The following is a 27,872-nucleotide window of genomic DNA, read 5'->3' as shown; positions in this document are numbered from 1 at the left end:
CCTTTGACCTTTAGCCGATTTCACCCAAAATCTAATCCAATCATTGCCCCATCATACTTCGTACTTGGACCAAGTTTGGTAAAATTCCAGTAAATATTACTCAAGTTATCGCGTAAACGAAAGCGGACGGACGTACGTACGGACGGACGGACAACCCGAAAACATAATGCCTCCGGCACCACTTCGTGGCGGAGGCATAAAAAAGAAAACTTACTGATTGCTTTGTCTTTCATTTAGGCTCAAATCTCACACGTTAGCGCCTTTCCGGTTTTCAGCTGACGATATGCTGTGTTGCAAAAACTTGTGCTCCTAACTAGAGGCTGGTATATCACTTATTTGCAAACGGAACACAATGATGTACCTCCCTCTGTGTTGTGTTTTTAGAAATGTTATTTTTTTGTTCCTTTTATTTCCACTAGCAAAAATAAAGATAGTACTAAAGATATTGACATAAATGACTGTAATAATAAGAAATTACTAAGAATAATATGATCATCAAAATGAGATGACTACATGTCATAACCAAAATAAGAAACAAGAAAATATATAAAAACCAGTCATTTCAGGAGGAGTTACCCAACTATTCTCTATAATTCTGCTCTAATGGAAACATGTTTTAGTCCTTTTCCAGTCAGACTCTAGGATACTAACTGGTACTGATACATTGTAATTCTTTCTGTTTAATGTACTTATCCGTACCACTCTAAAGACACAGAAAGCGCTCAACTACATCTTGTATGGCACTTCATCTATCTCTTTAATTTACCATTCTCCCTTTCATCAGAGCTTGACATATTTTTTTTTCTCTGCTGGTGGCCCACTAGGGCCACTTAAATCTGTAAATATGATATTTTGGTGGCCCAAACAAGAATGTAGTTGTGTGATATGAATGGAAACATTTTGAACCTAAGTACCCAATTGACACATCAAAAGATAACCTTTTTGGAAATTTAGTGGCCCGATATCAATTTTTGGTGGCCCTGGACTGCTGGGTCCCCCTTTAATGTCAAGCCCTGCCTGATACTTGTAATTTTCTTTACCTTCTATCTACTCTCACTTTATTCCTTTTCTGAATGAAATCACACACACTGTTTGCAGTGGTTGGCACTTGAATTGACATAAGACAAATTGGACCCATAAAAAATCAATGAATGTTTGAATTGTTGTCTATCACAGCTGATTGACAACCTGTTCCAACCTGAATATGAATGCCCATAATCATTTTTTTTTCCATGATTATGCCTACTGATGAAACACGAAATGATCAGTGTTCAGATATCAATGAAGGGCACTTTGTCAACCAGTTGCGATAAACTGAATCTAGTTTGAGATAATGACATTTCATTTCAATTCACCAATAAACAAGGGTTTCTTTGAATAGAGATAACGTGCCAATATCTCTCAAACTTCCATCATGATGTACGAGGTCAAAGTGTCAACATAGATCATTGCTCTAAGAGGTACTCCCCCCAACTTTTCGCAACGCTAGGCAAGGAATTTTTAAAGAATGACAGCAGCGTCATTCCCTTTTTGCCCTTCTCTTGGCTGGACTTAGCACTTCCTGCACCCACGCCATCGCCACCTTGGGGTTCAGATCCCGATCTCTGGGCGGATCCAGGTGATTCTCCGGGCAGTGAATTCTATCAACAGTAAAGTAAGAAACATGAACAACAAACTTGAGACCCCTTGGGCCTAGCGCTCATCTGAGCATCAGCATCACACTCTGCCTTCCCGACACTTGTCAGTCTGAAATAAACTTTCAAAGTATCGAGATTGGGGGATAGCAGCAGGTCCCCCTACACAATACCCTTCTAACTTTGGTTTTTGAGAGACTATCCAGGGGTCCCCTGAGGGTACCACCACCATTTGTTCACTACAGACTACCCCCCCCCCCCCCCCCCAATCAACCCTTGATTTCTGTCACTTCTGGTTAAAAATTCAGTCCCACATATTCTAGGAGAAGATGAGACTGTTAAATATGAAAATTTGTTAATTAAGGGATTTTGGTCCCTCCCAAATAAAACAGGCACTCTCTAATATCTTTCAAAGTCCCTGTAGTTTGAAGAGAGCTTGTGCTACACAGCTGGCTCATTTGTTGCCCAACTGTTTAAAGAACAAGTTCACCTTCATCTACACATGGATTTAGAGACTGCAGCAATATTAGTAGAACACATGAGCGATTTTTTAAGGAAAATTGGAAAATCCACTCAAAAGTCATGAATTTTTGAAGTTTCAATGCCCCCATCGCTGGATGAGGTGACTACTACAGCTTGTGATGTCACATACATAAAACGGTTTCAAAGAAAATTCAACCAACACATTGTCACTTTGCTCACACAATGAATGAGCACTTGACTTGCCTCTTTTAGAAGGAGGGGGAATATTATTACCTTTGAAATACGTCAGTAACAAGTTGAGGGAATGTGTACTTTTTTTCTAAAAGTGAAATTTTGTGATATTCTTTCTGTTTTCCTTATATCTTTCTATGCATGTGATATCATACACTGTAGTAGTCTTTAACACGCGGTGACTTCACAGAAACTTTAAAAATTCATAACTTTTGAACAGTTTGTTCGAGTTTCCTCAAAACTAAATTGCTGCAATATCTCAATCCACATGTATATGAAGGTGATCTTGTCCTCCAGGGCTCTGGAGACATAACAGACACTGCTGAATTTGCACTGAATTTATTATTACTGGTGCATGTCTTTATATTCATTTCTGCACTGAGTGAGTGAAGGATTATACACTCAGAAATTATTGGAATCGTTTGGGATGAGGGAAAAGTATTTACATACATTTACACACGGGTGGCCCCTTATAAACGGTCACTCATAAATGGATAACATTAAAGAAGAAATACATTAGAAAATGTTCTACATTTCATAAGAAAAAAAAATCCTGCAGAACAAGGTAACATAATCAAAATTGGATGAGAAATATAGAAGTTATGACACTCTGAAGTTTCAACATTTTTCAGAAAATGCTCCTTGACTAGTCATTACAAATATTCAAATAAGCAAGTTGATGTCATGCTCTTACAATTTCTCATTCATTTCATGTGTGACCATGCACCTCAAAACAAACAGAAGGTCGCCAGACATGAATTTTTAGTTAAGACCATTATTCTGAAAGAACAGACTTTAAGCTTTAAAGTGATGTATAACTCAAATCAAATGGACTCTTCTAGCCTAACTAAATATTGGAAAGAAAGCACAAACTCAGGAAAAGTGTGAACTGAGAAAAGAGGCTCTGAAGTACAGTGTCTATTCAAGCGCTTAATCTTTACCAAACCCTGCTGGCTGTGCGATGAATGGGACAAAAAATAGGAAGTAAACCACCAGAGTAACAACAATGAAGGGATTATCAGATTAAAGTGAAATTAAGCATGCCTAATTAACACATTCTGCCCATAATTAATGCCAACTTTCAAAGCAGTAGCACTATCCTTTCAAAGGTTATTAGAGTTGAAAGTGAAGAGTGTGGACAAGGTTTTTTAGAAATGAAAAAGGGATTCTAAAGACACACCTAATCACACTATTCTACCAAAAATGTTCGAGATAAACTGCTAAAAAAACACACTTTCCTGCCCGTTTTATGATACCAAATTTTAGCATAATGTAAAAGAAGACCCGCTCTTTCAGAAAATATGAAAAAGTCAAGTTCGGCTAGGTTGACCCATTTCACTTATTTTCAGTCCTAACGCAAAATCAGTGTGTGCGACTTTATGTTCGTTTTGAGGTGCACTGTCACATATATACAGAAATGACAAAAATGTCATATAAATATTTCAGCTGTATAAATATAAGACTTGCGTTAAAACCACCCTTAGTAACAAAGAACAAATGTTACCTCTCATTATGTTTTGGTATGGGAATATGCTTTTTCCTGCATTAGCTAAAAATTACATTTTTTTTTTTGAATTTCATATATAACATGCATAAAAAAATTGTGAGGGCATGACATCATCAACTTGTTCATTTGAATATTCATAAGGACTGATCTAGAAATGTTTTCTGAAAAATGTGAAATGTTAAATTGTCATTATCTTCCTTACTTCTTTATCAAATTTTTGTCATTTTTGGAACATTCTGGAGGGATTTTTTTCCTCTTTCTTTTAGGGTTTGTTTATTTTTGGTATGGAGTTCCTCTTTCAGTTAGACATTAAGTTTGGCACTGATGAATTTCCTTTTTATGTCCTTCCTTAAATTCATCTATCTTACAAAGTAAATGTTCTAGATTCATTCTGTGTTTTGCTAACTTCAGTCTCATACCTTATGCAGTGGCAGGTATGTGCACAAACATAAAAAAAAAAAGACAGAGAAATCAAAGCGATATGTATATCAAAAAATTTCAATCAACAAGATCACATGAAATTTAGATATCATATCAACATTCTTTGTATTCCTTTGTAATCATGATTTCATGAAGATTTCAATGAGTGCCATTATTGCTCTAATTATTATCAAAGATCTTATGTTCTGAATGGATTCAATAATGTCCTCTTTTCACCCACCTCCTGGCTGGAACCAGTATTTCCCATGGATCCACTTCCTCCATCAGAACTGGCACTAAAACAGAGATCCCCACTTGTTAAATTTTCATTAAATGGTACAGCATTTTCAGTATTCAGTGGCTGCGGTGTACTATATAATAGTGATGCACATTCTTTTGTCTCCTTGAAGTCAACCGATTTGGAAAGGGAGGATGTTTTCGGAGTCTCATGAAAATCTTCATTCAAGTTTGCGGTTGTACTGTTTAACTTTTTTTCACAGTCGACAGATTTATTCAGGTTGTTCTTGATGTCACCGTTAGTCAGCTCCTTTGAATAGGTACCAACTGTACGTGAAGAACTCTGGCGGGATCCAGCTACGTCGCCTCCATGTCGTGAGTTATGTGGAGAAGTTTCCGATCCCGATCCGATTCCCGTATCACTTGCAAGTGCCTGATGTTTGGAATCTATGTGATGGTCCGACCGTACAATACTTGTACATCCATCTCGGACCACATCAGGTTTTGAAGTGTCTGCCATCTCTGCAGCAGGAGGTGCCGATATGTTGACCTTTGTTGCAGCCACTGCAGGGGTGGGACCATATATTGCAGGTGCTGAATTGGGCATCTGCGTAGCAACTTGGGAGGACTTGCCTGCATCCAGACTTGATGGACCTGCTCGCGGGGTATCCAAGGGTGAGATGGGGTTGTGGTGTCCACCTGCAACATTGCCGCCCTGTGGTTCAGAAACTGATCTCTGGACGGTTCTGGGTGATTCTGTCATGACAGCTCCCGGCGGTAGATTCTGATGACAGCAGAGAAATGAATTGAGTTGCAATTACAGCAAAGGAGACTGTGTGTTATGCATGAACAGCATCTCGTGTAAAGCATGCAACAAAGAAAGAATGGTACATGGTGTACCATGAAACCATCCAAAAACAAATATTCCACCATCATGGAAACCTTCAAAGAATACCAGTGGTGCTAATATTCTTAATTCCAATTTGCAAATTGTTGTGTATTGAATATGCTTGTATAGTATGAACAATTCTTAAAAACATTTGATATGTTATTCATTCTATATTAATATGTGATTTGTAATTTAAGTTCATTTTCAGCCGACTCAGTTGGCTCTGTGTGGTAAAGTTCATCATACTTTCTATGCAATGGTCACATGTCTTTCATATTTGCGAGGGAATGGATTTTAACCCATTGAGGACAAGTCCCCAGTATATTTGTGCAGTGTCTATGGGAAATGCATGTTGTAGCAAAATCAGTCCGTCCTCAACTGGTGTAACAGGTAGTTTTTTTTTTTTCCCAACAGCAATATTCTGAAATTTGGAAAATAAGTATAAACAAGGAAAAGTAGAAATTACGCGGTGCGTAACATATGTCCCCGCCGGAAGTAGCATTTTGTAACAAAATGTGCAATATAGGTAAAAAATCAAGGTCAAAGGTCAAAGAAGTCAAAGGTCAAAATTCTGTGTAGAAGTTTTGAAGCCCTCACCTAGTGCCATCACATAAAGCAAATGGAATCGAAATTGGGTTAGAAATGGCGAAGGAGTAGCATTTTGTAGCCAATGTACAATATAGGTCAAAAATCAAGGTCAAAGGTCAACGAAGACAAAGGTCAAAATTCTGTGTAGAAGTTTTGAAGCCCTCACCTAGTGCTATCACATAAAGCAAACGGAATCGAAATCGGGTTAGAAATGGCGCAGGAGTAGCATTTTGTAGCAAAATGCACAATATAGGTCAAAAATCAAGGTCAAAGGTCAAAGAAGTCAAAGGTCAAAATTCTGTGTAGAAGTTTTGAAGCCCTCAACTAGTGCCATCATATAAAGCAAACGGAATCGAAATCGGGTTAAAAATGGCGAAGGAGTAGCATTTCGTAGCAAAATGTACAATATAGGTCAAAAATCAAGGTCAAAGGTCAAAGAAGTCAAAGGTCAAAATTCTGTGTAGAAGTTTTGAAGCCCTCACCTAGTGCCATCACATAAAGCAAACGGAATCGAAATCGGGTTAGAAATGGCGAAGGAGTAGCATTTTGTAGCAAAATGTACAATATAGGTCAAAAAATCAAGGTCAAAGGTCAAAGAAGTCAAAGGTCAAAATTCTGTGTAGAAGTTTTGAAGCCCTCACCTAGTGCCATCACATAAAGCAAACGGAATCGAAATCGGGTTAGAAATGGCGAAGGAGTAGCATTTTGTAGCAAAATGTACAATATAGGTCAAAGGTCAAGGTCAAAGGTCACGACTGAAATTCTGTGTAGAAGTTTCAAAGCTCCCATGTAGTGCTATCATATAAAGCAAACAGAATCAAAATTGGCTCATAAATGACAGAGAAGTAGCAAATTGAAGATTTTGATCACACACGGACGCACACACGGACACACGGACGGACGGACACACGGACGGACACACGGACACACACACGTACGGAGCCCGTTTCATAGTCCCCTGCTCGAACTCGTTCGGCGGGGACAAAAATAATGTAGTATCTGAAATCTGTAAAAGAAAGTTCTCTCAATTGTTTACGTATACTGTATCCTTCACGGGAAGATGTTGCCAAGAGAAAATGCTTTTGGTATAATTGTGTTTGAAAAGGAAAAAATAAGTAGCTTAGTGGAAATGTATTGACTCCACTCAGAGAAAGAGACAGGTAGTATTACATAATCGCCTCCAGGCAAGGGCGAATGTCAGGGATACTTGGAATGCCAAGACCCGCTCGAAGCTACAGGTCGTATTGCCACAGTGTAGGAGAGAGTCACTCTTCATTTTGGCAGCAGAGAGTCACGTTGTGTTCTGAGGAGCCAACAGGCTATGGCCCTCGAGTTTGTGTTTTGAGGAGTCAACAGGCTATGGCCCTCGAGTTCGAGTACTGTTAATTTTGGGAGGAGTGGTGAGCCCACAATGGTGGGTTTTATCCTGAGTTCATACTCCTACCCCGAGTTCCTGTGCTGCACCTACTCTGAGCCAAGTTCGTGCTCCACTTCGAGTCGCACTACATATTGAGTTCGTACTCCACATCGCAGAGAAAGAGGGGTCAACTTGATTCAATGCCATGGTGCCGTCAACGCAGCATTGATAAGACGAGCACCACAGTATCTACCCACACTGGGGATGCAGCATGCACGCTGCCTCCTGAACGCCAGATGTTTCTTTTGGGCCGCCGTCAACGCACGAGCTGCCATCGCACGAGCCGTCATCGCACGAGTCGCCATCACAGTTACGCCGCTTCAATGAGGTCATAACGCAGTCAACTATAATCGCTGAATGGACTGGACTTCAGTCGTCGAGTAATACAGGAAAGTGCACTTATATTCTTTGGAACTCATGAGACTATGTAATTTCCAGAAATTGATGTCAAGGTGATAGTAATTCAGTTGGAATGGCAATCGTTCAATTGTGATACATAATTTAGTCATAATGAATGTAATTTTGTGATAATTCAACTGGCCATGTCGTAGCTCTCTTCCATTGGTCGTGACAACGGGTAAAAGGTCAATGAGTAAAGTGAAATGTTCCCACTGTGATATGAATATTATGACTGATTTTTTTTTTTTTTTTTTTTTTTTTAACAGGGAGAAAGAATCATGGTCAAGCTAAAAAAACTAATTCTCAGTGTATCACCTACCTCTTGGACCTGTCCTGATCTTTGGCCAGGTATTACATTTTGGCTGCAGGGTACATTTGGGCTAGATGGTACATTTGGACTGGATGGTACATTTGGGCTGAATGGTACATTTGGGCTAGATGGTACATTTGGGCTGGATGGCACATTTTGGCTGCCTGTAGGCACAGAAAGAGGAATGATGAAACATTAAAAGGATGGTATAGTTTTGGTTGAGATGGGAGAAATCAGATTTTAACTTTTTTTTTTGCAATATGATAGGAATCACTTATAAAATACAAATCAAAAGAGCATACAATTCTTAGAAGAATTCAATTCAAAGTTTATTTAATGAAAATCGCTTTTGAAATGGCAGAGATATCCAAAACAAAGTAAAAATACATTTCATTTTTGTTCTTGAATTTTGTGTATCTCAGATATTTCAAAGCCGATGTTCATCAAATAAACATTGAATTTCTCTGAGAATTGTACACTCTTTCACATTTCACAATTGATTTCTCATAATCTCACAACATGTCGAAACCTGAAGCCCCATGTCAACCAAAACTATACTGACATACACAATCAGAACAGCCAAATGTACAAATATAAATAAATGATCTAATGTGTTATAGATTTCTTAATAGCCAAAGTTGGTGACTGGATGAAAGACTACTGAAAAGCAATACATGGTTCTCCCGACAGGTCGAGAATACAGTTGTACATCTTGACAATGTGAGATGACACTTTCACATTATTGGCAGAAAATTGAAATGACATGTTCGTCACAATTGTGCAAGGACAGACAGACAACCTGAAAACGAAGCAAAGTTTGCAAATCTAAAGAAAGTTTAATCCAACACACCATTTTAGATGACATTGCAAAATTCAAATGCAAACATTAATGCAGTTGACCTAGCATGGAGACTGCAATACATTTAGTAAATTTCATGAAAACACACCAGTGCCTGCAAAATACTTTCAGATTTGGAACAAGTTGAAAACCTCAAGAGATTTCTTCAACACTTCAAGCTGTTTCTAAACATCAGACACACAGACTAACATATATACCCCCCCCCCCCCACCACGCCCACCATTCTGGAAGTTGGTTCCACCATCTCCAGGCTGACGGGCAGGGGCTGACATATCACTGTGAGCAGGACTGCACAGAGAGGGGGTGCCAGGGGCATCATTGCTGGTGGTGCTATCGGCATAAGGGGTAGGGGAAATTTTGGCCTCAGGCTCCAGGATTGGTTGTTGGGCTGCAGTCAGCTGGCTGTTCTCTGCGATGGAACAAGAATGCGTAAATATACAAATAACGTACATACACAGGGCATTCTGAAAGAATCATCAACCTGGGGGGCGTTTCATGAAGGAACTTGTTGGATAAAATGTCCGACAAGTCAATTATATCCGACAAGTTCAGAGAAATCAGCCAATCAGACTAAAGAATTTCTCAAAACTTGTCGGATATAATTGACTTGTCAGATATTTTATCCGACAAGTTCCTTCATGAAATGCCCCCCTGATAGTAACTTTCGAACAGTCTGAAATACACAGGGCAAGGCGAAGTGTGCTTGGACTGTTCAAAAATTACAAAGGGTGGACAGGTTTTCTAACAAATGACCAAATGATAGAGCACTATTTGTTTTATATGATGGTAGCACGATTTAAATTCTGTGGCAGCCACTTTCAAGAGATTCCCATGCAGGCAAGCACTAGCTCTATGCTAACTGAACTGCACACACACACAACAGCAACGTATTTATGATCCATAGGCAATGCAGCTGAATGCAGCTGAGTGGTTGCTAGTACCAATCATTGGTATACTAATGCCTAGTTAGAAGTGCATTTATTGGACATTAGGCAAGTCAAAGACTGGTCATGTGATAACTCTTATCAACCATTTGATTGAGGCCCATATCACCATTTATGATGTAGTCTATCAAAAATTGTTGCTGATGTTTATGATATGCGGGCCCACCAAAAGTGTGATTGAACATGTATCCCCAGCTTTCTGTCCTCTTGAAATTCTCCAGACTCTACGCTTTCAAGAATGATCTGTTCCACTATCTTTGCAAACACCTACCCCCGAAACAGTTATGAAAGCAGACCACCTGATATATACAACTTTGAGAAAACATTGGCTTTGTAAGTTAGAGCCATTTGGCTCACATAAGCCTCTTGTCAACGGCCCTGGCCCTGCTGGAGTCTGTAGATTTGACATTGATATCTGGCTCGCTTCACTTGCCAGATAAACCGAGGCATTTGCCCTGCGAGCCCTTGACACCTTCATAAAGAATATTCTTACCAAATATCTGGTCCATGAAAATCATCCAATCAGCACAAATCTACCACAACTTATTCATGAGCTTTGATGCAATTTCCTCTTACATGTACGATGTACACACCATCTGATGAAAAGATGCATCTGTTGTTGAACGGTGATTTTTATATAATTGTTTAAGAATTGGAGATCAAATTCCTCATGATAAGCATGAGTATGGATGTATTTTGAGCATGAGATTGAAGTTATCCCCTTAATGAATAAGACACTATTCCAGAACAGAAGGAAGAAAGTCACCATTAAACATCCCCTATAAAGACAAACAAACAAAGTAACAAACATACGCTGCACAGCTCTACTGGTTTCCACAGCGCCCTGGCCTGGTGGTGGGCTGAAACCTGCCCCTGGTCTGCTCTGCTGGCTGTGGGATGGCGGGCTGTGGGATGGCGGGCTCACCACACATGAACTGGATTGCTTCTCTGTGGAATAAAAGATGACAATGTCCAAGCTCGTTAATGCTACATTTACACCATATTCCGTGCAGCCACGGAAATCACGGTTCACATCATCGTTGAAAAACTGGGATGGATGTGAGACAATGCAGGGGGATGGAATGGGCAAACATGACTGGAGGCAGTCCCTAGTGGGATGCCACAGGAAATAGAATGCTTTTCGGTATTCCAAAGGTTCGTTATTGCAAAGGTTTGCTAATCCCAAATACACAAATTCCCTATACCTAGAGGTTTGTTAATCCGAAAATGAACTAGAAATGTCGCTATGGTGACTGGTATACCTCCACCATAATGCATGATTCTCGTAATAGGTTTAGATAGTACATCTGGACAATGTGTGATTACATTTTCACAAAATTGGCAAAATATTAAAATGACAAGTTTGTCACAAATGTGTTGAATGTTCACCTTCCTTGACCTACGTTTAATTGGATGAATAGGAGAGCATGTATTTGGGGACTTAAGGACTTTAAAGGACAAGTTCAACTTCATAGACATGGGGGTTGAGTGAATGCTGCAAGATTAGTAGAGCACATCAGTGAGAGTTTGAGCAAAATTAGACAATCAGTTAAAAATTAGGAATTTTTGAAGTTTTTGCTCAGTCACGGCTGGATGAAAATACTACTATAGCTTGTGATGTCACATGAGTACAACGACATAAAGAAAGAATAAGGAAAATTCAACATATTTCCATTTTTCTCCCATAACAAAAGAACATTCGACTTCCCTCTTTCAGAAGGCAGGGGTAATAATATTACCCTTAACATACGTCAGTAGCAAGTCGAAGAACTGTGCACTTTATTCAAAAAATAAAGTTTTGTGAAATTCTCTTTTTATTTTCCTTATATACGTAGTTGTACGCATGTGACATCATACACTGTAGTAGTCTTCTCTTCCAGCAGTGGCTGCACAGATACATGTACTTAAAATATTCGTAACTTTTGAACAAATTGTCCAATTTTCCTCAAACTTTCACTGATGTGTTCTACTAATATTGCTGCATTCTCTCAATCCTTATGTACAGCTGTATATGAAGGTGGACTTGTCCTTAAACTTGACTTTGACCCATTCATGCATTTATGCATTGAGTAATTTTCAAGGTATGGAGAAAAAGTGCAATTTCTGTATCAAATAGTAAATTGTTACCATTTTCATCTGGCCTTTGACCCTAAAATTCATAAGATAATCACTGTCAGGCAGAACATGCATAAATACAAATGTATGTAGTAAGTTTCAAGATAACTTGAGCCACTTCCGTGATATGGAGGAAAAAGTTAGTTCAGCGCTTTCACTTGATCTTTGACCTTTTGACCTTTGAGGCAAAGAAAAAAAAAGAAACTAGAAATGTCGCTACGGCGACTGATGCCTCCGCCATAATGCATGATTCTCCCAATAGGTGTATAGTACAATGTCAGCACAATGTGTGATGACAGTTTCACATAACTGGCAAAATATCGAAATAACAGGTTTGTCAGAAATATCTTGAATGTTCACTTTCCATGAACTGGGTTTGCTATAATTGTCTATTAAAGAGTGCAGGTACACATATTTGGGGAATTGAAAATTTTTACTTGACTTCTGACCGACCTTATTATAAGTTTATGCATTGAGTATAATTTTCAAGGTATGAAGAAAGAGTGTAATTACAGTACAAAATATATCTCTTTTTTTTCATTTAAACCTGACCTTTGACCCTTGACCTTTGACCTGCTGGCTGGAAATTTCCAAGAGAATCTCCATTAAGTAATACATGTACATATATTAAATTTTAAAACTAATAATGCAATCATTGCATATACTAGTATATGAGGGAAATAGTAACATTTTGAGGAATTGACCTTGACCTTTGACCCCCTAACTATTGACCCATGACCCCTATATTCCCTAGATAATCCCTGCCAGTCAGTCCATGCATATGTACCAAGTTCCATGAAGATACATTGAACCATTTGCGAGAAAAGTGATATTGCAACATTTTCATCTAACCTTTGACCTTTTGACCTTTGACCTTATGACATGAAACTCTCTCTGGAGAATCTTTACGCAGTAGTACATGTCTACACTAAGTTTCAAGAAAATAACTGCGGGCATTGCATAGATATGGGGGAAACAGCAACATTTTTAGCATTTGACCTTGACCTTTTGACCTTTGACCTCTTGTCAATGTCACTAGAATTTACTCAACTAATTGTCCCATCATACATCATCCTTGGACCAAGTTTGGTGAAAGCTGCTTCATCCAGTTTTGAGTTATCACGTAAACAGATAAATTTTAGGATTTGACCTTGATCTTTGACCTTTGACCTCTGTCCGATTTCACTGAAAAACTAATCAAGTAATTGTCCCATCATACATCATCCTCCAACAAAGTTTGGTGAAATTTGCTCCATACAGTCTTAAGTTATCGCGTAAACGGATACAATTTCATGATTTGACCTTGACCTTTGACCTTTGACCTTTAGCCGATTTCACCCAAAATCTAATCAAATCATTGCCCCATCATACTTCATACTTGGACCAAGTTTGGTAAAATTTCAGTAAATATTACTCGAGTTATCGCGTAAACGAAAGCGGACGGACGCACGGACGTACGGACGTACGGACGGACAACCCGAAAACATAATGCCTCCGGCACCACTTCGTGGCAGAGGCATAAAAAAAAACTTTCCAGAGAATCTCTATTAGGTTATACGTGCATACACCAAGTGTAAAAAAAAAAATCCTGCTGGCATTGCACAAACATGAGGCAAATAGTAAAATTTTGAAGTGTTGCCCTTGACCTTTGACCCCTGACCTTTGACCCCATGAACCCTAAATTCTCTAGATAATCACTGCCAGTCAGTACATGTATATATACTATGTTCCATGAAGATACTTTGAACAATTTCCAAGGTACGGAGAAAAAAGTGAAGTCTTAATATTTTTACTTGACCTTTTGACCTTTGACCTCATGACCCAAACTTTCACCAGAGAATCTTAATTGGGTAATACATGTATACACTAAGTTTCAGAAAATATCTTAAGGCACTGCATAGATATGGTGGAAATAGTGAAATTTTATGTCTTTAACCTTGACCTTTTGACCTTTTACCTTGAGCATGTGCACCCAAAAGTTGACAGGCACAACTTCACCCCCTAATACACATACATGCAAAGTTTCATTGGGATACCTCAAAAGGTTTTTAGTTACGCTGTCCACAAAATTCATTACGAGCGGACGGAAGGACGGACGGACGGACAACCTGAAAACATAATGCCTCCGGCACCACTTCGTGGCGGAGGCATAAAAAGGGTTCATTAATCTGAACATTTGTAGCGTTATTTCAAAGGTTCGTTAATCCAAAAATGTTCGGAAAATAGGGTTTGTCATTCCGAAGGTTCGTTAATCCGACAATGAATTAGGGTCTGTAACGAACCTTCGGAATAACAAGCTTTTGTTTAATTTTCAGATTAATGAACCTTCGGAATAATGAACCTTATTCATTTTCAGATTCATGAACCTGTGGAACAAACCTTACCACATTTTCAGATTAACGAACCTTCAGAATAACGAATCTTCAGAATAATGAACCTTCGGAATAAAGAACCTTCGGAATAACGAACTTTAACCAGGTAATATGTGTAGTCTAGCCTGCCCAGATGCCTCAAGAACGGCGTCTGATATAGGTACATGTCGCAGGAGCAAATGTTGTGTCACCGTTCACTGCAGCAAGGACTGGACCAAACAAGACTAGAAAATGGAGTGAAAGGGGAAAAAGGTAAAAGGGGAGAATATTCCACCGAGCCATGGTGCACTACATTTCGGGCAAACGGGGCTGCCGTGGCCGCCGGGAACATGGTGCAAACATAGCATTTAACAGTGCCACAGTGATAATGAGAGGCTCATTAAGCTCCAGTGCTTATTGCTGTCATGCATAACCACAGATTCAAATCTTATTCACGAGGCATATTCAGCAAGAAATCAACATTCTAAGTGTGGGAGACCATTCTCCATATGACTTCTCATGCATCTATGTCCTAAAAAAAAATTGTCAAAAAGGGTCTGTTCTAGGAACATAGCACCGTTAAGGTTTTTCTTTACAGGTTGTCTTGTTCTAATCTCTCTCTCTATGGCCACTTGGGGGGCCTATTGCACAAAATAAATGTTCAGCATTCACAACTGCATGTTAGATTTGTGGATGAGATACAATTACATCTGACACAGGGGCAGATCCAGGAATTCCGTAAAGAGGGATCTCGTTTACGAAATTAAAGGGGAGACGCATGCACCCCTCCCCCATTTTTTCCCCTTTTATGTCTTTTGTTTCAAGAAAAAATAAAGGGGGCATGCGCTCGGTGCGGTCCTCCCTGGATCTGTCACTGTCTGACATCAATTTAACTGAATTGCAGCTTACAGAACCATTATTTTGCTGAGTAATCTAAACTCATGTCAAAAGCATTTTACTGATATTCAGAACACCATTCTGGGTATTGTACTAGGTGATATGTACGAAAATTTGCCAGATATGGCCTGGGACACCCCTGTTGACACCATTAGCATTTGTTTCACAGGCATGATGAAATGTTTGGGTGCAAATTTGATGTGCTGCAGCAGGTCACTTATTAGGGTCCATTTCTGAGGTGTTTGGATGCTGGTGGGTATGTGACACAACATTTGCTCCGGCAACAATTGCATTTGTCTGATTAACAATTATTGTAAGATATATGGCACATATTTAGATATTCTTTGAGCCTCATATGCAATGATCAGGGCATTATAAATCAACATAGAATCTAGTCAACATGTATTTGCACTGCATTTGTCCTTTAGGTTCATGCTCCCAAACTTCAGACGTACATGTGTACAAGTATGGTTTCAGAAAATATCCATGATCAGAAATAAGCTTGTTGACCTATAACATGTATTTCAGGCAAACAGACAATTTTACCCATGTGACATCTTGTGGGTTCTGTGATTCAAGGTCACACAAATTAAAGAATGATGATAAAACATAACAATCAGTCAATGACGTGATTGAAATCTTATGTACATGTAATTAGACCATATTCTTTGACAACAAAAGGACAATTACAGGAATCGCTTATCTTCTATGGTCAGTGGGTTGACAAAACCTGAATGGAAAATTAATCACTTTTTTTTTTGTCAATCATCAGATTAATCAGTTAAGGGATGTCCTGTCCGAATCCTAGTTGTCTTTTCATAAAATGAAGCCACCATGGCATGTCAAAGGAAAGGTGATCCCATTTGTCCTACATAGTGCTTTGGCTGCTACCTGTGGTTTTGCTCTCCTAAACATTTTGACGTACCAGTACCAGTACAATGTATTTGAGACACAAGGTTTTGTCACCCCAACAACATTACATTTGTACGTACCTGGTCCTTCCAGTTCGTCAGCGAGTGAATGGTACTCTAGTTCTCGTAGTGCTTTCACAAGCTGTTCATACCAGCCGTCTCTCTTCCAGATCTGTTCAAACAGTAGCCAGGCTGCTGCTGTAGGTCCTTCATTTGTGTCCTTGCTCCTGACTCTCTCCTATAAAGTGCACAACACACAGGATCCACTGAGACATCGTGCACATGCACACTGAAAACAATTTAATCAAGGCGATAAAACTGATGCTTTATAGTCAACATGCTGGGGTTCTGCTCCCGCTCCTAAACTGAATTCTGGTCTTTACACGGGATATGAAAAATTGCTACATCTGGTTTACTTCAGATGTATGCTACATCTGTTTTACTTCAGATGTACATACCCGATTTGTCATGTCAGAGCTGAAATGTCACTGTAATTCACACAAGTTGTTTTGATCCATCTTGCAAATAATAAATATTTCATGCTTCGTTGATGCAAGCTGACAATGCATTGCGTCCAGATCGCTTACAGAATAGTAATATGTACTGAACTCCACAAGGGCTTTATTTGTGTAAAATCCATGAATCAACTAATTCTCATGAAATTATTTTAATGCACTGTATTTCAGATTACATGATTTGCTGGTGCATGATACTGCATCAAGTACAACCAGCATGCTAGAGGAGAGACTGAGAAATTTACTCTTTGTTTTGCATGCAAACAAAAATACTGTACATTTAGTATAAACTCTCCTCTTCCAGTCTCCCTCTCTCATCTTTTTCTTTTTTCAAAAGTGTATTACATTCCCCTCTCGACTGCCTGCACTAAGTACATATTCATGAGCATCATTTATCTCTGTTTTAAATTCCCCTCCAGTTCTCTGGTGCAAGTTGTTGGGAATTTTACTTTGTATTATGAAATATCACATGACTCATCAAATGCTTTATTAATAAGAATCCCCCTCGGTGTAGGGAGGAGGGTCCAAGGTCCAAACATGTCGCATGGGAATTTTGATGTTGCCGCACACCATATTCATGTTCAGCTTAAAGGCACAATTTACCATTTTGCAGGTGAAACAGAAACCCAGCATTAGTGCTCTAAAATAGTTCTGAAATGGGAGTTGGGGATAGAAACAACCACTGTAAAAGTTTGAATCCGTACAATCAATGTTAAGTGTTGCTAAATACACAAAATGTGAAAAAAAAAATTGTGAGATACCAAGAAACCACTAATAAAATAATACAGAGCATACCATTCTCAAAGAAATTTAAAATTCATTAGATGAAAATTTATTTTGGAATGGCCGAGAAATCCAAAAACAAGGTAAAACAAAGTGATCTTAATAACAAATGGGTCCCACCTTTTTATTAGGAGCGCTCTGTTTTGAATATCTCAACCATTTCAAAACCGCTTTTTATCAAATAAACATTGAATCCCTCTTGGAATTACATGCTTTTTCATATCTCATAAGAGGGTTCTTATCTCACCAAAAAATAGTAGAAACATGACGTTAGGTCTTAACCAAAACTATTTGATCTCTTTAACAGAATATTGACATTGGTAAGAGCCAAGTATGCAAATGAGCTGAGAGGGTGATGTCAACATCTCACAACTCTTCCACTGGTTTAAAGTGCATAGAATTAGCACAAAACTTTGTTTGGTTCAATAATATTCCCCCTACCAACCCTATCATCATTGCTAGATCAAAACAGCACAATTAAGGCTGCATTTTTTGTAATCATGTCAAAAAGGAGAAGTCTTATGAAGATTTGTGAGACTTTTTGTGTGTAAACTAGGCTTGGTTTTGTATGGACTAGCTGCAGCTAAGTAAGGCAAGCCACAAGAAAACCTTCAGCAGAATTCTGGTTTGTCTTCGGTACTTAGGTACAATGGTCCAGCATGTTTAAACCCCAAAATTGTGCCATATTAATTAATCACTTGGCATGTCCATAACTGTGCCTTCTTCACTGATTGGCTCAAATGTTTAGGCAAGGGACAATGATAAAAAAAATCAATTAGTCTCTTAACACATTGAGGAGGGGCTGATTTTGATAAAACATGCATTTCCCATAAACACTTGCCCGAGTATACTTGGGACTTGTCCTCAACAGGTTAATCTTTATCATGTCACCATGGCCTTTTCATTAGACATTGTTACGCCACAGTGGGCAAACTACATTGCTTACAATTAGGCCAACTTCAGAAGAATGAACTGAATACTAATAAAAATGCAAAGCATGTTAAAGAGCAACACTTTAAGTGCTTGAGCACACAAAGCCGAGGGTTAGTGAAGGTGAACCTAGTGAAGGGGACTTTCACATTGGCCTGCGTAAAGTTGTGAAGTATTGCATGGTGTCTGCCTTCCCAACCTTACTGTACCCTATGCTTTGCCAACGGCTGGCTCCCACAAACAATACACAAAGCAATACAAAAACAGTTTACATGAGACGGGAAAAAATTTTTTTTTAAATAGATGAAAGATGCAAAATCCACGGAAATACCAAAACACTCAAAACTTTTTTTCTCATTCTTGTGATTGCTTGCTTCCTTCAATCTTTTTGCACAAGTACACCGCCTATTTCGGCAAACTTGGTACCCTGCACTAGCGTATTTACACACAGGTCCAGTCTAAAAACCCCGTTAGTGGTTTCCTGTGGGAAACATTAATAACACATGAAGGAGTGAGAAAGAATGATACTATACCTTAAAGGAATCCGTAAGACAGGGGAGATGGGGAAGAAGGCTGATTGCTGATACATTCTGTGTCTTTGGTGCTAGCCTTTGTAATCTCTTTTTGCGCTCACGGTCCATCCTGTATCAGTCGATCAGTTCACGTCGATAAGGTCACAGCATCAGCCAGTCCAGCCTACAATAAATGATCTCTGAGAGAACGATGCACAGGCAAAGGCAGGTTTATTGACTGGTAAAACCTGTTATCCAGGGTTTGTGACATTCATTTGCCTAACCACTTTCATATGAACTTAAAACTGTTTACATGGAAGCACACAATCTGACCTGCAAAGTTTTTTTTGTCACTTGATTCAACATTTTACAGGAATATGGGCCATTCTCTGCTAAAGCGTTCAAAAACTGAAAATATGTGTCGCCAACGTTCCCACGATTATTTCCATTGCTAAAGGCCTTGTTTGAATTGCCAGAATTGTCTATGTAACACCTGAGGGTTTGAGGAGAAAAGTAAAAAAAAAAATTATTGTTGTCGCATGCGTAAATTTTGAAATATCTACTGGTAAAGTTGGAGAAGTATCCCAAAACCCAATGTCGCCGCAATCATGTATTTTTTGTATTATGCTAAAAAATTATACAAAATGAGCTTGAACCCAACATGATATTGGTAAATATAATTAACGTCTGATATATTTATGCATAAACAAGCCAAAATTTGAAATCTTCCACGTCATTTCCCTTCGGAGCTCACTGAAGGTGTGTCGCCAAAATTCATGTCAGATACGTTACCAAAATATCTTAATTGATAAATCGGTGAAAATAGCAGATGTGAGATACGACAATACATGTTTAATATCAGAAGGATATACTTTATCAAATACAGTTAAGTTTGATTTTCTGTCTCTAAATTTCGGTTTTCAAAATCAGACCATTATCTCCGAAAAAGCATTTTCCACATTTTTTTCGCAACAGATACGTTACCTATAAATCACGACCCCCTACAAAAGTGTTTGATGTAATATTGTTTAATTGTACATTGATTAAGACCTTTTGAGATTATGCATCATCACAAAAGATAATTACCCATTCTTTGCAAATGTTTAACAGTTATTGCGCTTTGAAAAAACGTGCGATCAGATACGTTACGTCAGATACGTTACTGAAATATGCGCGCTCTGTGAGCGTAATTTTCCGCCCATGATTACGCAAATTTAGCAAAGAGAGCGTCTCGTTTATCATGTGCTGCAGTCACTTTTTTCATGGCTACCCTTTGTGGAGCGCTCGGTAGTCGTTTCGACGGAGCATTTACAGTAAATTTTCACCGTTCTTCGCGAGACATCTCGTAAATGCGTTTGTCAAAATAATCTTTAGATAATAACGGTACATTTGGCATGTTTATGATATCAATAGTCTGTTTAATGCTAATTTAGTACAAGTGCACCACCTATGCTATACATTTATTCAGTTGTCAGTAACTCGATCATGAATCTAACATTGTGTGTTGTGCCACAAAAAGCTGGTAACGTATCTGACAGGTGCGGTAACGTATCTGTCGGTTAGGATCTGGTGGTTTTTTAATAAGTTATTGTGCCGGTAGACAAATCATTTCTTCCCTAACTGTTTTGAAATGAAGCATAATGATACTTATGATTATCATTACTATTATCATTATCATTATTATTGTTATTATTATTGTTATTATTATTATTACTATAAGGTCTATCTTTAATAATACATTATTATTGGTCGACATCGCACCGAACTTAATACTGATCCACCCATCTCTGTCCTTCATATACATACATACATACATACATACATACATGTATACATACATTTGTGTGCGTGTATTACATATTTGTATATCTTCTTTATATGCAGTTTCCTTAATAAAGCAGAGCCCTGCATTTTCAGATATTTCACTTACCACTTTGCGCTCTTTCTCTTACCTTACAATGTACAGTATATGTTTACTTGTCACCTGTTTAGTCTCATTGTTATTATTTAGGTTAGATCTCATTAAGTTTTTGATTCCAGATTCTTTAATGCAGGCAGTATTCATCTTACATTGGCTAGTTATGACTAGTTGAATTCTTTTTTACACTACTATGATGAACATAATTATTTTGATAATCATTTTCTTGGTTTCATTTCTTCTTCAGAAAATGGGGAAAACACGAGCACAAATACAAAAGGCCTATACATGAAAAGGAAGAAATTACATGACCCATCCTTCCTACAAAATGACAGATATCGCCAGGCGAGATATCATAAACCTGTAGAAGATTTGTCAAGCTCCCCTCAATTTAAAAGACGGGCATTAAACAGGATTCACACTCGAAAGTACAGGTATAGGCGTATATATCATGAGATCATATTTTCATTTTTGCTTAAATTGTTTGTTTAGAAGTAAAACAAAGGACCATAACAACAAAATTGTTTTATTCAATTTGATAATCTAATAAATAGAAATTACAAAATTTGCAACTATACAGAGAAAACCGTTTTCTGCATGGTGATAGAGAGAATATCATACGTCATGAATGAATTAATACACTTGTATAAATTAGAACTCAATAAATGAATATATAAATAAATCAATATATAATAATCATATATATAATATATATAGGATATATGATGTGCTGTCATTACAGGGCAAAGAGAAAGAGCGCTACAGTACAAACAATAAGGCATTATTTCACATTTTCTTTAACCCATCAAGTACGTGCTGCACTACAGTACATGGAAGTCATTTCCAATTTGCTCAAATAAATTGACAACCATTTGAAAATTGAAATCTCACTTTTTCTCATCCAAATTTGCATCATTTCCAGCAGCATGACCTTTGAAATATTTGACTTTGCATAAAAAACATTGAAATATCGCATTTTAAAGGAATCTTCTGTAAAATGAAGAATTCTATGTTGCAAATTTAAAGTTGTAATATGAAAATTGTCTCCTTAAAACTCAAATTAAGTTTTCGACCTTGATGGGTTAACATCTGTAATTATGGATGTGGAATTATATTTACATGATTTTAAATATATGGCAAATCGTGTAAAATGCTATTGTAAATACGTGTTAATTACATAACTTTATCATAAAAATCATATCTTAAGCGTATGTTAGGACATTGCTTGAAAATACTTCGATTGCCTGCTTGAATATCAAATGAATTTTCATGCGGGCACTGTTGAAATGTAGCCGACGAATATGCATTATACTATCATGCATCCTTCTTATGGAGATAGACCTCCTCTAATGCTAATATTGGATGCGTATCAAAAAGGGATTTTCTATGGTATGTGATCAGAACAGGCTACTAAAATGTGTCACCTCGATATGAATAATGACGACAGCCACACAAATACTGCATTTTATCATTTATTACACACAGGAATTACACAAGATACACTTACAATGATGTTTCGATTCTGCCAGGTGCCAGAGAAGGTTACATGATATATTTGCTAGGCAGAAAATGGATAATTATTTTTTTGTCAGATACGTTACCATGACTTTTACCGTGAAAATGATATGTTAATGAAGAAGCATGTGAATTCACTGAATCGCATATTCAGTCTTTTTACTATTTTACAATGAGCATAAGTAATACAAAACATGAACAAGTCTTTCTGATGTGATTTACACCGATATACGACAAGTTACTATTGCAACAGATACGTTACCATGATAAGATTATCAAAAAACTTCCTTTGGTGATTCAGTCATTTACCAAAGTTTGTACCCATACAAAATAATATAATTGTAACATTGTTTTAAATCTATTTGTGTGCCTTTACAATTTGAGCTCTTCACAATACATGGTTTAGAATTTACGGAAAATTAACAATTAGATTATTGGATAAATGTACAGTTCTGATATACAGATACTCACAATACCTTTGAATTTTGATATATACCGTCAAATTTGATAGTAATTGAAGACAGAAAGTGTTACTCTTCCTGCTCTGAGCTCAAAATTCAAAAACAGATAGAGCACATTCATTAAAAGAGGTATCAATATCAATAACAGTTACGAAAAAGATGCAGATACAGATACGTTACCATGGACATGTGGTCATTTTCGAGATTGTTGTTCCAAAAGTGTACAATAAAGCCTTTTGGAAGATGGTCATTTTTGGTCGGGTTGGCCATCCATGTAGTTGAAACCAATTTAATCAAATATATTGGCATTTTTGTTCTTTGCATGTCTAACTGAAATCAAGTGAAAAAAAGTTAGGAAATATCATAAAAATTTGTGCGTGGATTCCTTATCAATCCAGCAAAAAGACAAAGTATATAATGAGTTTGTCTTTATTCTTACTTTAAAAAGGCAATTCGTGTTGTTGTACAGGATCAGACGCCATTCTTGGGTGAAGTTCGGTTTCAAATAGTCCGATATATTGATCTAAACCTGTTTTATACCATGCTGTGTCCTATCGGTAACGTATCTGTCATAGAGTTATATAGAGAAATGTTATGCCCAACTTTGTGCCATTGTTACATTGTAAATGCGTTCCTTTGGGAATTTACTGTGTTTTGTTTCTTATCCAGCAAGTGTTGTTGTTTATGAGACAAGTTTTGAACAAATATTTGTGGTTGATTTTTGGGGTTTACTCTGACTGAAATTGAACACTTTATGTGAGAATGGCCCATATTACAGCACATTGAATGACTATGAACAATGATGGGGATTGACATGTGTACAACTTGACAGAATCAATGAAAATGATAATTGAGAAGAGGCTAACTCACACAAGGCAGCACATATTCCTTATTGGAATGATAAATGCCAAATAAATCCAAGAAAACAACACAACACAGAACAGGGTATCATGTGCACAAAGACCCAAATATTGGTCCACGCAACAACACACAATGGCCATGCAGGCAACACTATAGTCTCTGGCTGTCTGTTACAGCAGGCCAGCTGCGGAGCCTTTAATGACATAGTGAGAGTGGCACTACAGCGCTACAAGTAGCTCAAAAAAGCTTTGTCATTGCCTATCACTGTGACCTTCCAGAATGGTGCACTTATGAATTCATATCCATGTATGCTAAAATTATATTAGATCTTTAACAAACAAACGCCATATTAAAAGCAGGTTTTAGTACCCTTAATCACAAATTTTGTTGCGAGGGACCCCTGGCTGCCGCGGTTATGCCCCTCCGCTTTCTCTTCATCAAAGCTACCTGTCCCGTGGTTGCTAGCTTACAAGCATCCATCACTTCCTTATTAACTCTTTATGTGCCACGTTCGCACGTCCGACTCAGTCGACTGCGTGCCAACTTCGCATATTCTGCTCAACAAACAAAGCCGCCAAAACCGATCGATAATTGGCTAATCACTGCTAATCCCGCGGCACAATGAAAACGTTTCTCGTGCTTTTGTTACTCTCATATATGGCTTGCATTCTATGTGCTGACTGACTATCAAGCAGTATTCCCAACTAGATTTGCTGGTTCATTCTAAGTTTCTGTCATGGTTTTATGTGCAAAAGTCATGCCTTTACAGTAATGTAGCAACTGGTCATTCAAAAGGAAAACTGAAAAAAGATTCGTCATACAATTTGTATTGAAACAAAGCTTGGCATTCCTCTTTAACTTTGCCAACTATTATGCCCATTTTAACAGAAATTTGTAGAAGTTATACAAATGGGAAAAACAGAATTCTTTCTCAAAGCATGACTACCTCCGTGTCTCAGAATAACGTGGCACACAGGGGTTTTCCAACATGGCACATAAAGAGTTAAGCACGACCAACAAATTGTAACACATAACACATTCAACGGATTGTAACATCACTTTTGTGTATGGCCGTACTGTTGTGCAGTGCTGGAGGTGACCTGCACAGAAGAGTCATAAATAGCCACTGGACTAACAGATCATGGCGACTTAAAGGGATCGTACAGTTTTGGTTGAGAACAAATTTCAGGTTTCTGACATTTTTTTTTTTTTTTTTGGTGAGATAATGAGAAACCTCTTTAATGAAATATGTAAGAGCATGTAATTCCATGAGGAATTCAGCATTCAATTGATGAAAATTGGTTTTGAAATGGCTGAGATATCGAAACAGAGCATTTCAATAAAGTGTGGGACCCACACTTTTATTACAAAACGCTTTATTTAACTCTGTTTTAGGATGTTTCAGTCACTCCAAACCTGATTTTCAACAAATAAACATTGAATTCCTCTTAAAATGGCATGCTCTGTACTATTTCATAAGTGTTTTTCTTGGTATCTCGCAAAGTTAAAAGCCTGATTCTCATTTCCACCAATACTGTACTATCCTTTTAACAATAATACCGGTGTAACATTACTACCAGCAGCATGCTCAATCTTGGAAAACTTCAGACTATCTAGAGTTTCAAAACAGTTGCAAAAGAGTACTTCATTCTGATCAGTTAATCAGGCCAAACATGGCTCCTGTTCATAGCTGTTTTGTCATGCCTAGAAGATGAGAAATGAATCTGACAAGCAATCTTGAACCATTGAGCTAAGTAGCTCCATGCTTCAAACATATTATTGTTGGGACACTCACAGACCAATAAAAGAAGGTGGGTGTACTTTTCCAATAGGTCCCTTAGTCTGACAATGAGAAGGGGTGGGTTAATCTGAACATTAGTGGCATTATTCTGAAGGTTCCTTATTCTGAGAATGAAATAAGGTATGCTATATTGAAGGTTAGTCATCCAGAAGTGAAATGAGATTGCTATTCCAAAGATTCATATAAATACAGTACTCTCCGCATAATCGGGTAGGCTCGGGCAGAGCGTTTCTTACCCGATTAAGCGGAGTACCCGATAACAGAAGAACACGTCTCATTCACATTTGACACACACAATGTGTATGTACTTGCATTGTACACTGCACCGAACACCTGTATGCTTAACACACGTGCTTGCAAGGCACATTATACGTACCTTACACTTGCTCAGTCAGGAGCAATAATTTATACCCTTGTTATGGACAAATATGCCTTCATAAAACTTTGTGGTTTGACTATAGACTCCTCGCTAACGTGGAAAATTTGACATTCATGATTTCTTAAAGTGCTATATCTGTAATAAAATGTGGGTAGAAAGTAGATTAGAAGAAAATTATTCACCCATTTATGCGGAGAGGCAACCCGATTATCAGGTAATTTTAATGTGCATTGGAACTGACTTTGACATATCTACCCAATTAGACGGAGTACCCGTTTAAGCGATACCCGATTACACGCAGAGTACTGTATCTGAAAATGAAGTAAGGCTGATGAGATCCGAAAATGCAAAATAGACAGTGCATAATAGTGAACCTTCACAATTACAAACATTATTTAATTTGCAGATTAACAAACTCATGGAACACGGAACCTCTTTTCAATTTCAGATTAGTGAACCTTCAGAATAGCAAACTTTATTTAATTTTTGGATGTAACTAAATTTTGGAATAACAAACCTTGGAACTTTTAGTAATGAACTTTATCTCATTTTCAGATTAATGAACCTTCAGAATAACAAACCTTCAGAACAACGAACTGTAACCAGATACAATACCCTGAGAATGACATCACAAATCCACGGATAAACGATAATCAAATCCCTTAGACTACTGTTACTAATCAAAAGTAATTAATAGGTCCGTAAGCAGAGCAAAAGAATGCATTGGATATGGAACTCAAGGCGGACCTTCAATGCACATGTATCTGCAAAGTGCATCAACGAAAGTCGAAGGAGTTGCAACGGGGGTACTTTCCAGATTAACCGCACCAGCGACCCCAACACGTACCATGTTATAATAGGCTACTGTATTACTAGTTACAGCACCCCGCACCAGGGTTATTTCCAGATATGAAACGGCAACACTTAACAACATAATCATGATTTGTGGCTTTGTGCTACATTCACAGTGCGTCAGTGCTGTGGCTATGTTGGCGGCTAAATGTAACTGCGACCAGCCCCAACGTGCAGCGGTGGAGACCCGCCGCAGAGCGGCGGGTCTCCTGGGCTAGTTGGCGGCATACATCCCATGTCATGCATTTAACCCGTTGAGCGTACTTGAGGACAGGCTGATTTTGCTACAACACGCATTTACCATATAGACCCTTCGTCCTCAACGGGTTAATACTGAGGCAAGGTCTAGAAAACCACAACACTGAAACATTACTAAAGACTATACATAAAAGACCATTTACACTACAGCATAGACTCTATTTACCATGACTCGTTTGGACATTGATGACACCAAGGCGTGACTACGTAGCCCGCAGCTAGGCCTATTGACCTTGTTAGGCCACTCCGGCCGCAGAAATCCAGCACTAACCGGGGTTAGATCTAGACCTCTGCCTAGTCAGTGCAGTGAGAAGAAACGGAATCAATACCAGGGACAGCGACAGGTAGGGCACATTATTATCGCGTTTCCCGTTCCGCAGTAGGTCCTGGAAATCTTCCCAATGATAAAGGGATTCATCAGGGGCAAACAGTACTACATCAGTTACACACTGCTCGCTCGAACAGCGCACCACAACACAACCGACTGAAGTGACCAACATGTCATACGGCAAACGAGTATATTTAGCGCAAAAACACACAATCGGGAGTTCCCTACCCCAGCAAGTTCATGCCCAACCAGCAGATACACAGATGCACACAGACAGACGTACACACGCACAACACAACACACCCTCACCAAACCAGGGCAGGGTCGGGAAAGGGGGACAGACAGACAGGGGATTCTTTGACCAGCATGCCACGTGATAGAACTACAACTGATATTACCTTCGAATTTGATTAAAGTAAAATACGATATAAGACGGAAACACTCTTCCTCAGCCCTCAGAATTACCTTTTAACAAGGTGAGGATCCAGAACAGGAGATGTAGCGCACGCACATAACAGGAGTACCAGAGTCTGGTGCATACACAGCATCTCTGGCGTGTGCGTATCA

General features: G+C 38.3%; 1 protein-coding gene across 2 annotated transcripts; it reads right to left on the bottom strand.

Annotated features, from left to right (window-relative positions):
* Positions 1–27,841, bottom strand: LOC139723119 (uncharacterized). 2 transcript variants are annotated; one of them, XM_071634387.1, is made up of 8 exons: positions 27,771–27,841; positions 18,954–19,132; positions 16,274–16,430; positions 10,732–10,866; positions 9,195–9,383; positions 8,125–8,279; positions 4,517–5,296; positions 1–1,640 (listed from the first exon to the last, which is right to left on the bottom strand). In XM_071634387.1, the coding sequence occupies exons 2-8, from the start codon at positions 19,059–19,061 to the stop codon at positions 1,446–1,448; spliced, it is 1,719 nt and encodes a 572-aa protein (XP_071490488.1). In that variant the 5' UTR covers positions 19,062–19,132; positions 27,771–27,841; the 3' UTR covers positions 1–1,445. The 2 variants fall into 2 exon arrangements, with proteins under 2 accessions (XP_071490488.1, XP_071490489.1); XM_071634388.1 differs by lacking the exon at positions 27,771–27,841 and adding an exon at positions 27,144–27,239.
* Positions 27,842–27,872: the final 31 nt, after the last annotated feature.

The sequence above is a fragment of the Diadema antillarum genome, unplaced genomic scaffold (assembly GCF_040938485.1).
Source record: "Diadema antillarum isolate AM-2024a unplaced genomic scaffold, OU_Dant_1.0 scf00000181, whole genome shotgun sequence".
NCBI classification, from domain to species: domain Eukaryota; kingdom Metazoa; phylum Echinodermata; class Echinoidea; order Diadematoida; family Diadematidae; genus Diadema; species Diadema antillarum.
Note: the sequence above shows the minus strand (reverse complement) of the source record. Positions and strands in the feature narration are given on the sequence as shown.

Coding starts and splice junctions, on each gene's coding strand:
- LOC139723119 (XM_071634387.1), bottom strand. CDS start 19,061: ATGGACCGTGAGCGCAAAAAGAGATTACAAAGGCTAGCACCAAAGACA. Junction 10,867..16,273: donor TGACGAACTGGAAGGACCAG/GTACGTACAAAT, acceptor TTTATTCCACAG/AGAAGCAATCCAGTTCATGT. Junction 5,297..8,124: donor GATCAGGACAGGTCCAAGAG/GTAGGTGATACA, acceptor TGCTGTCATCAG/AATCTACCGCCGGGAGCTGT.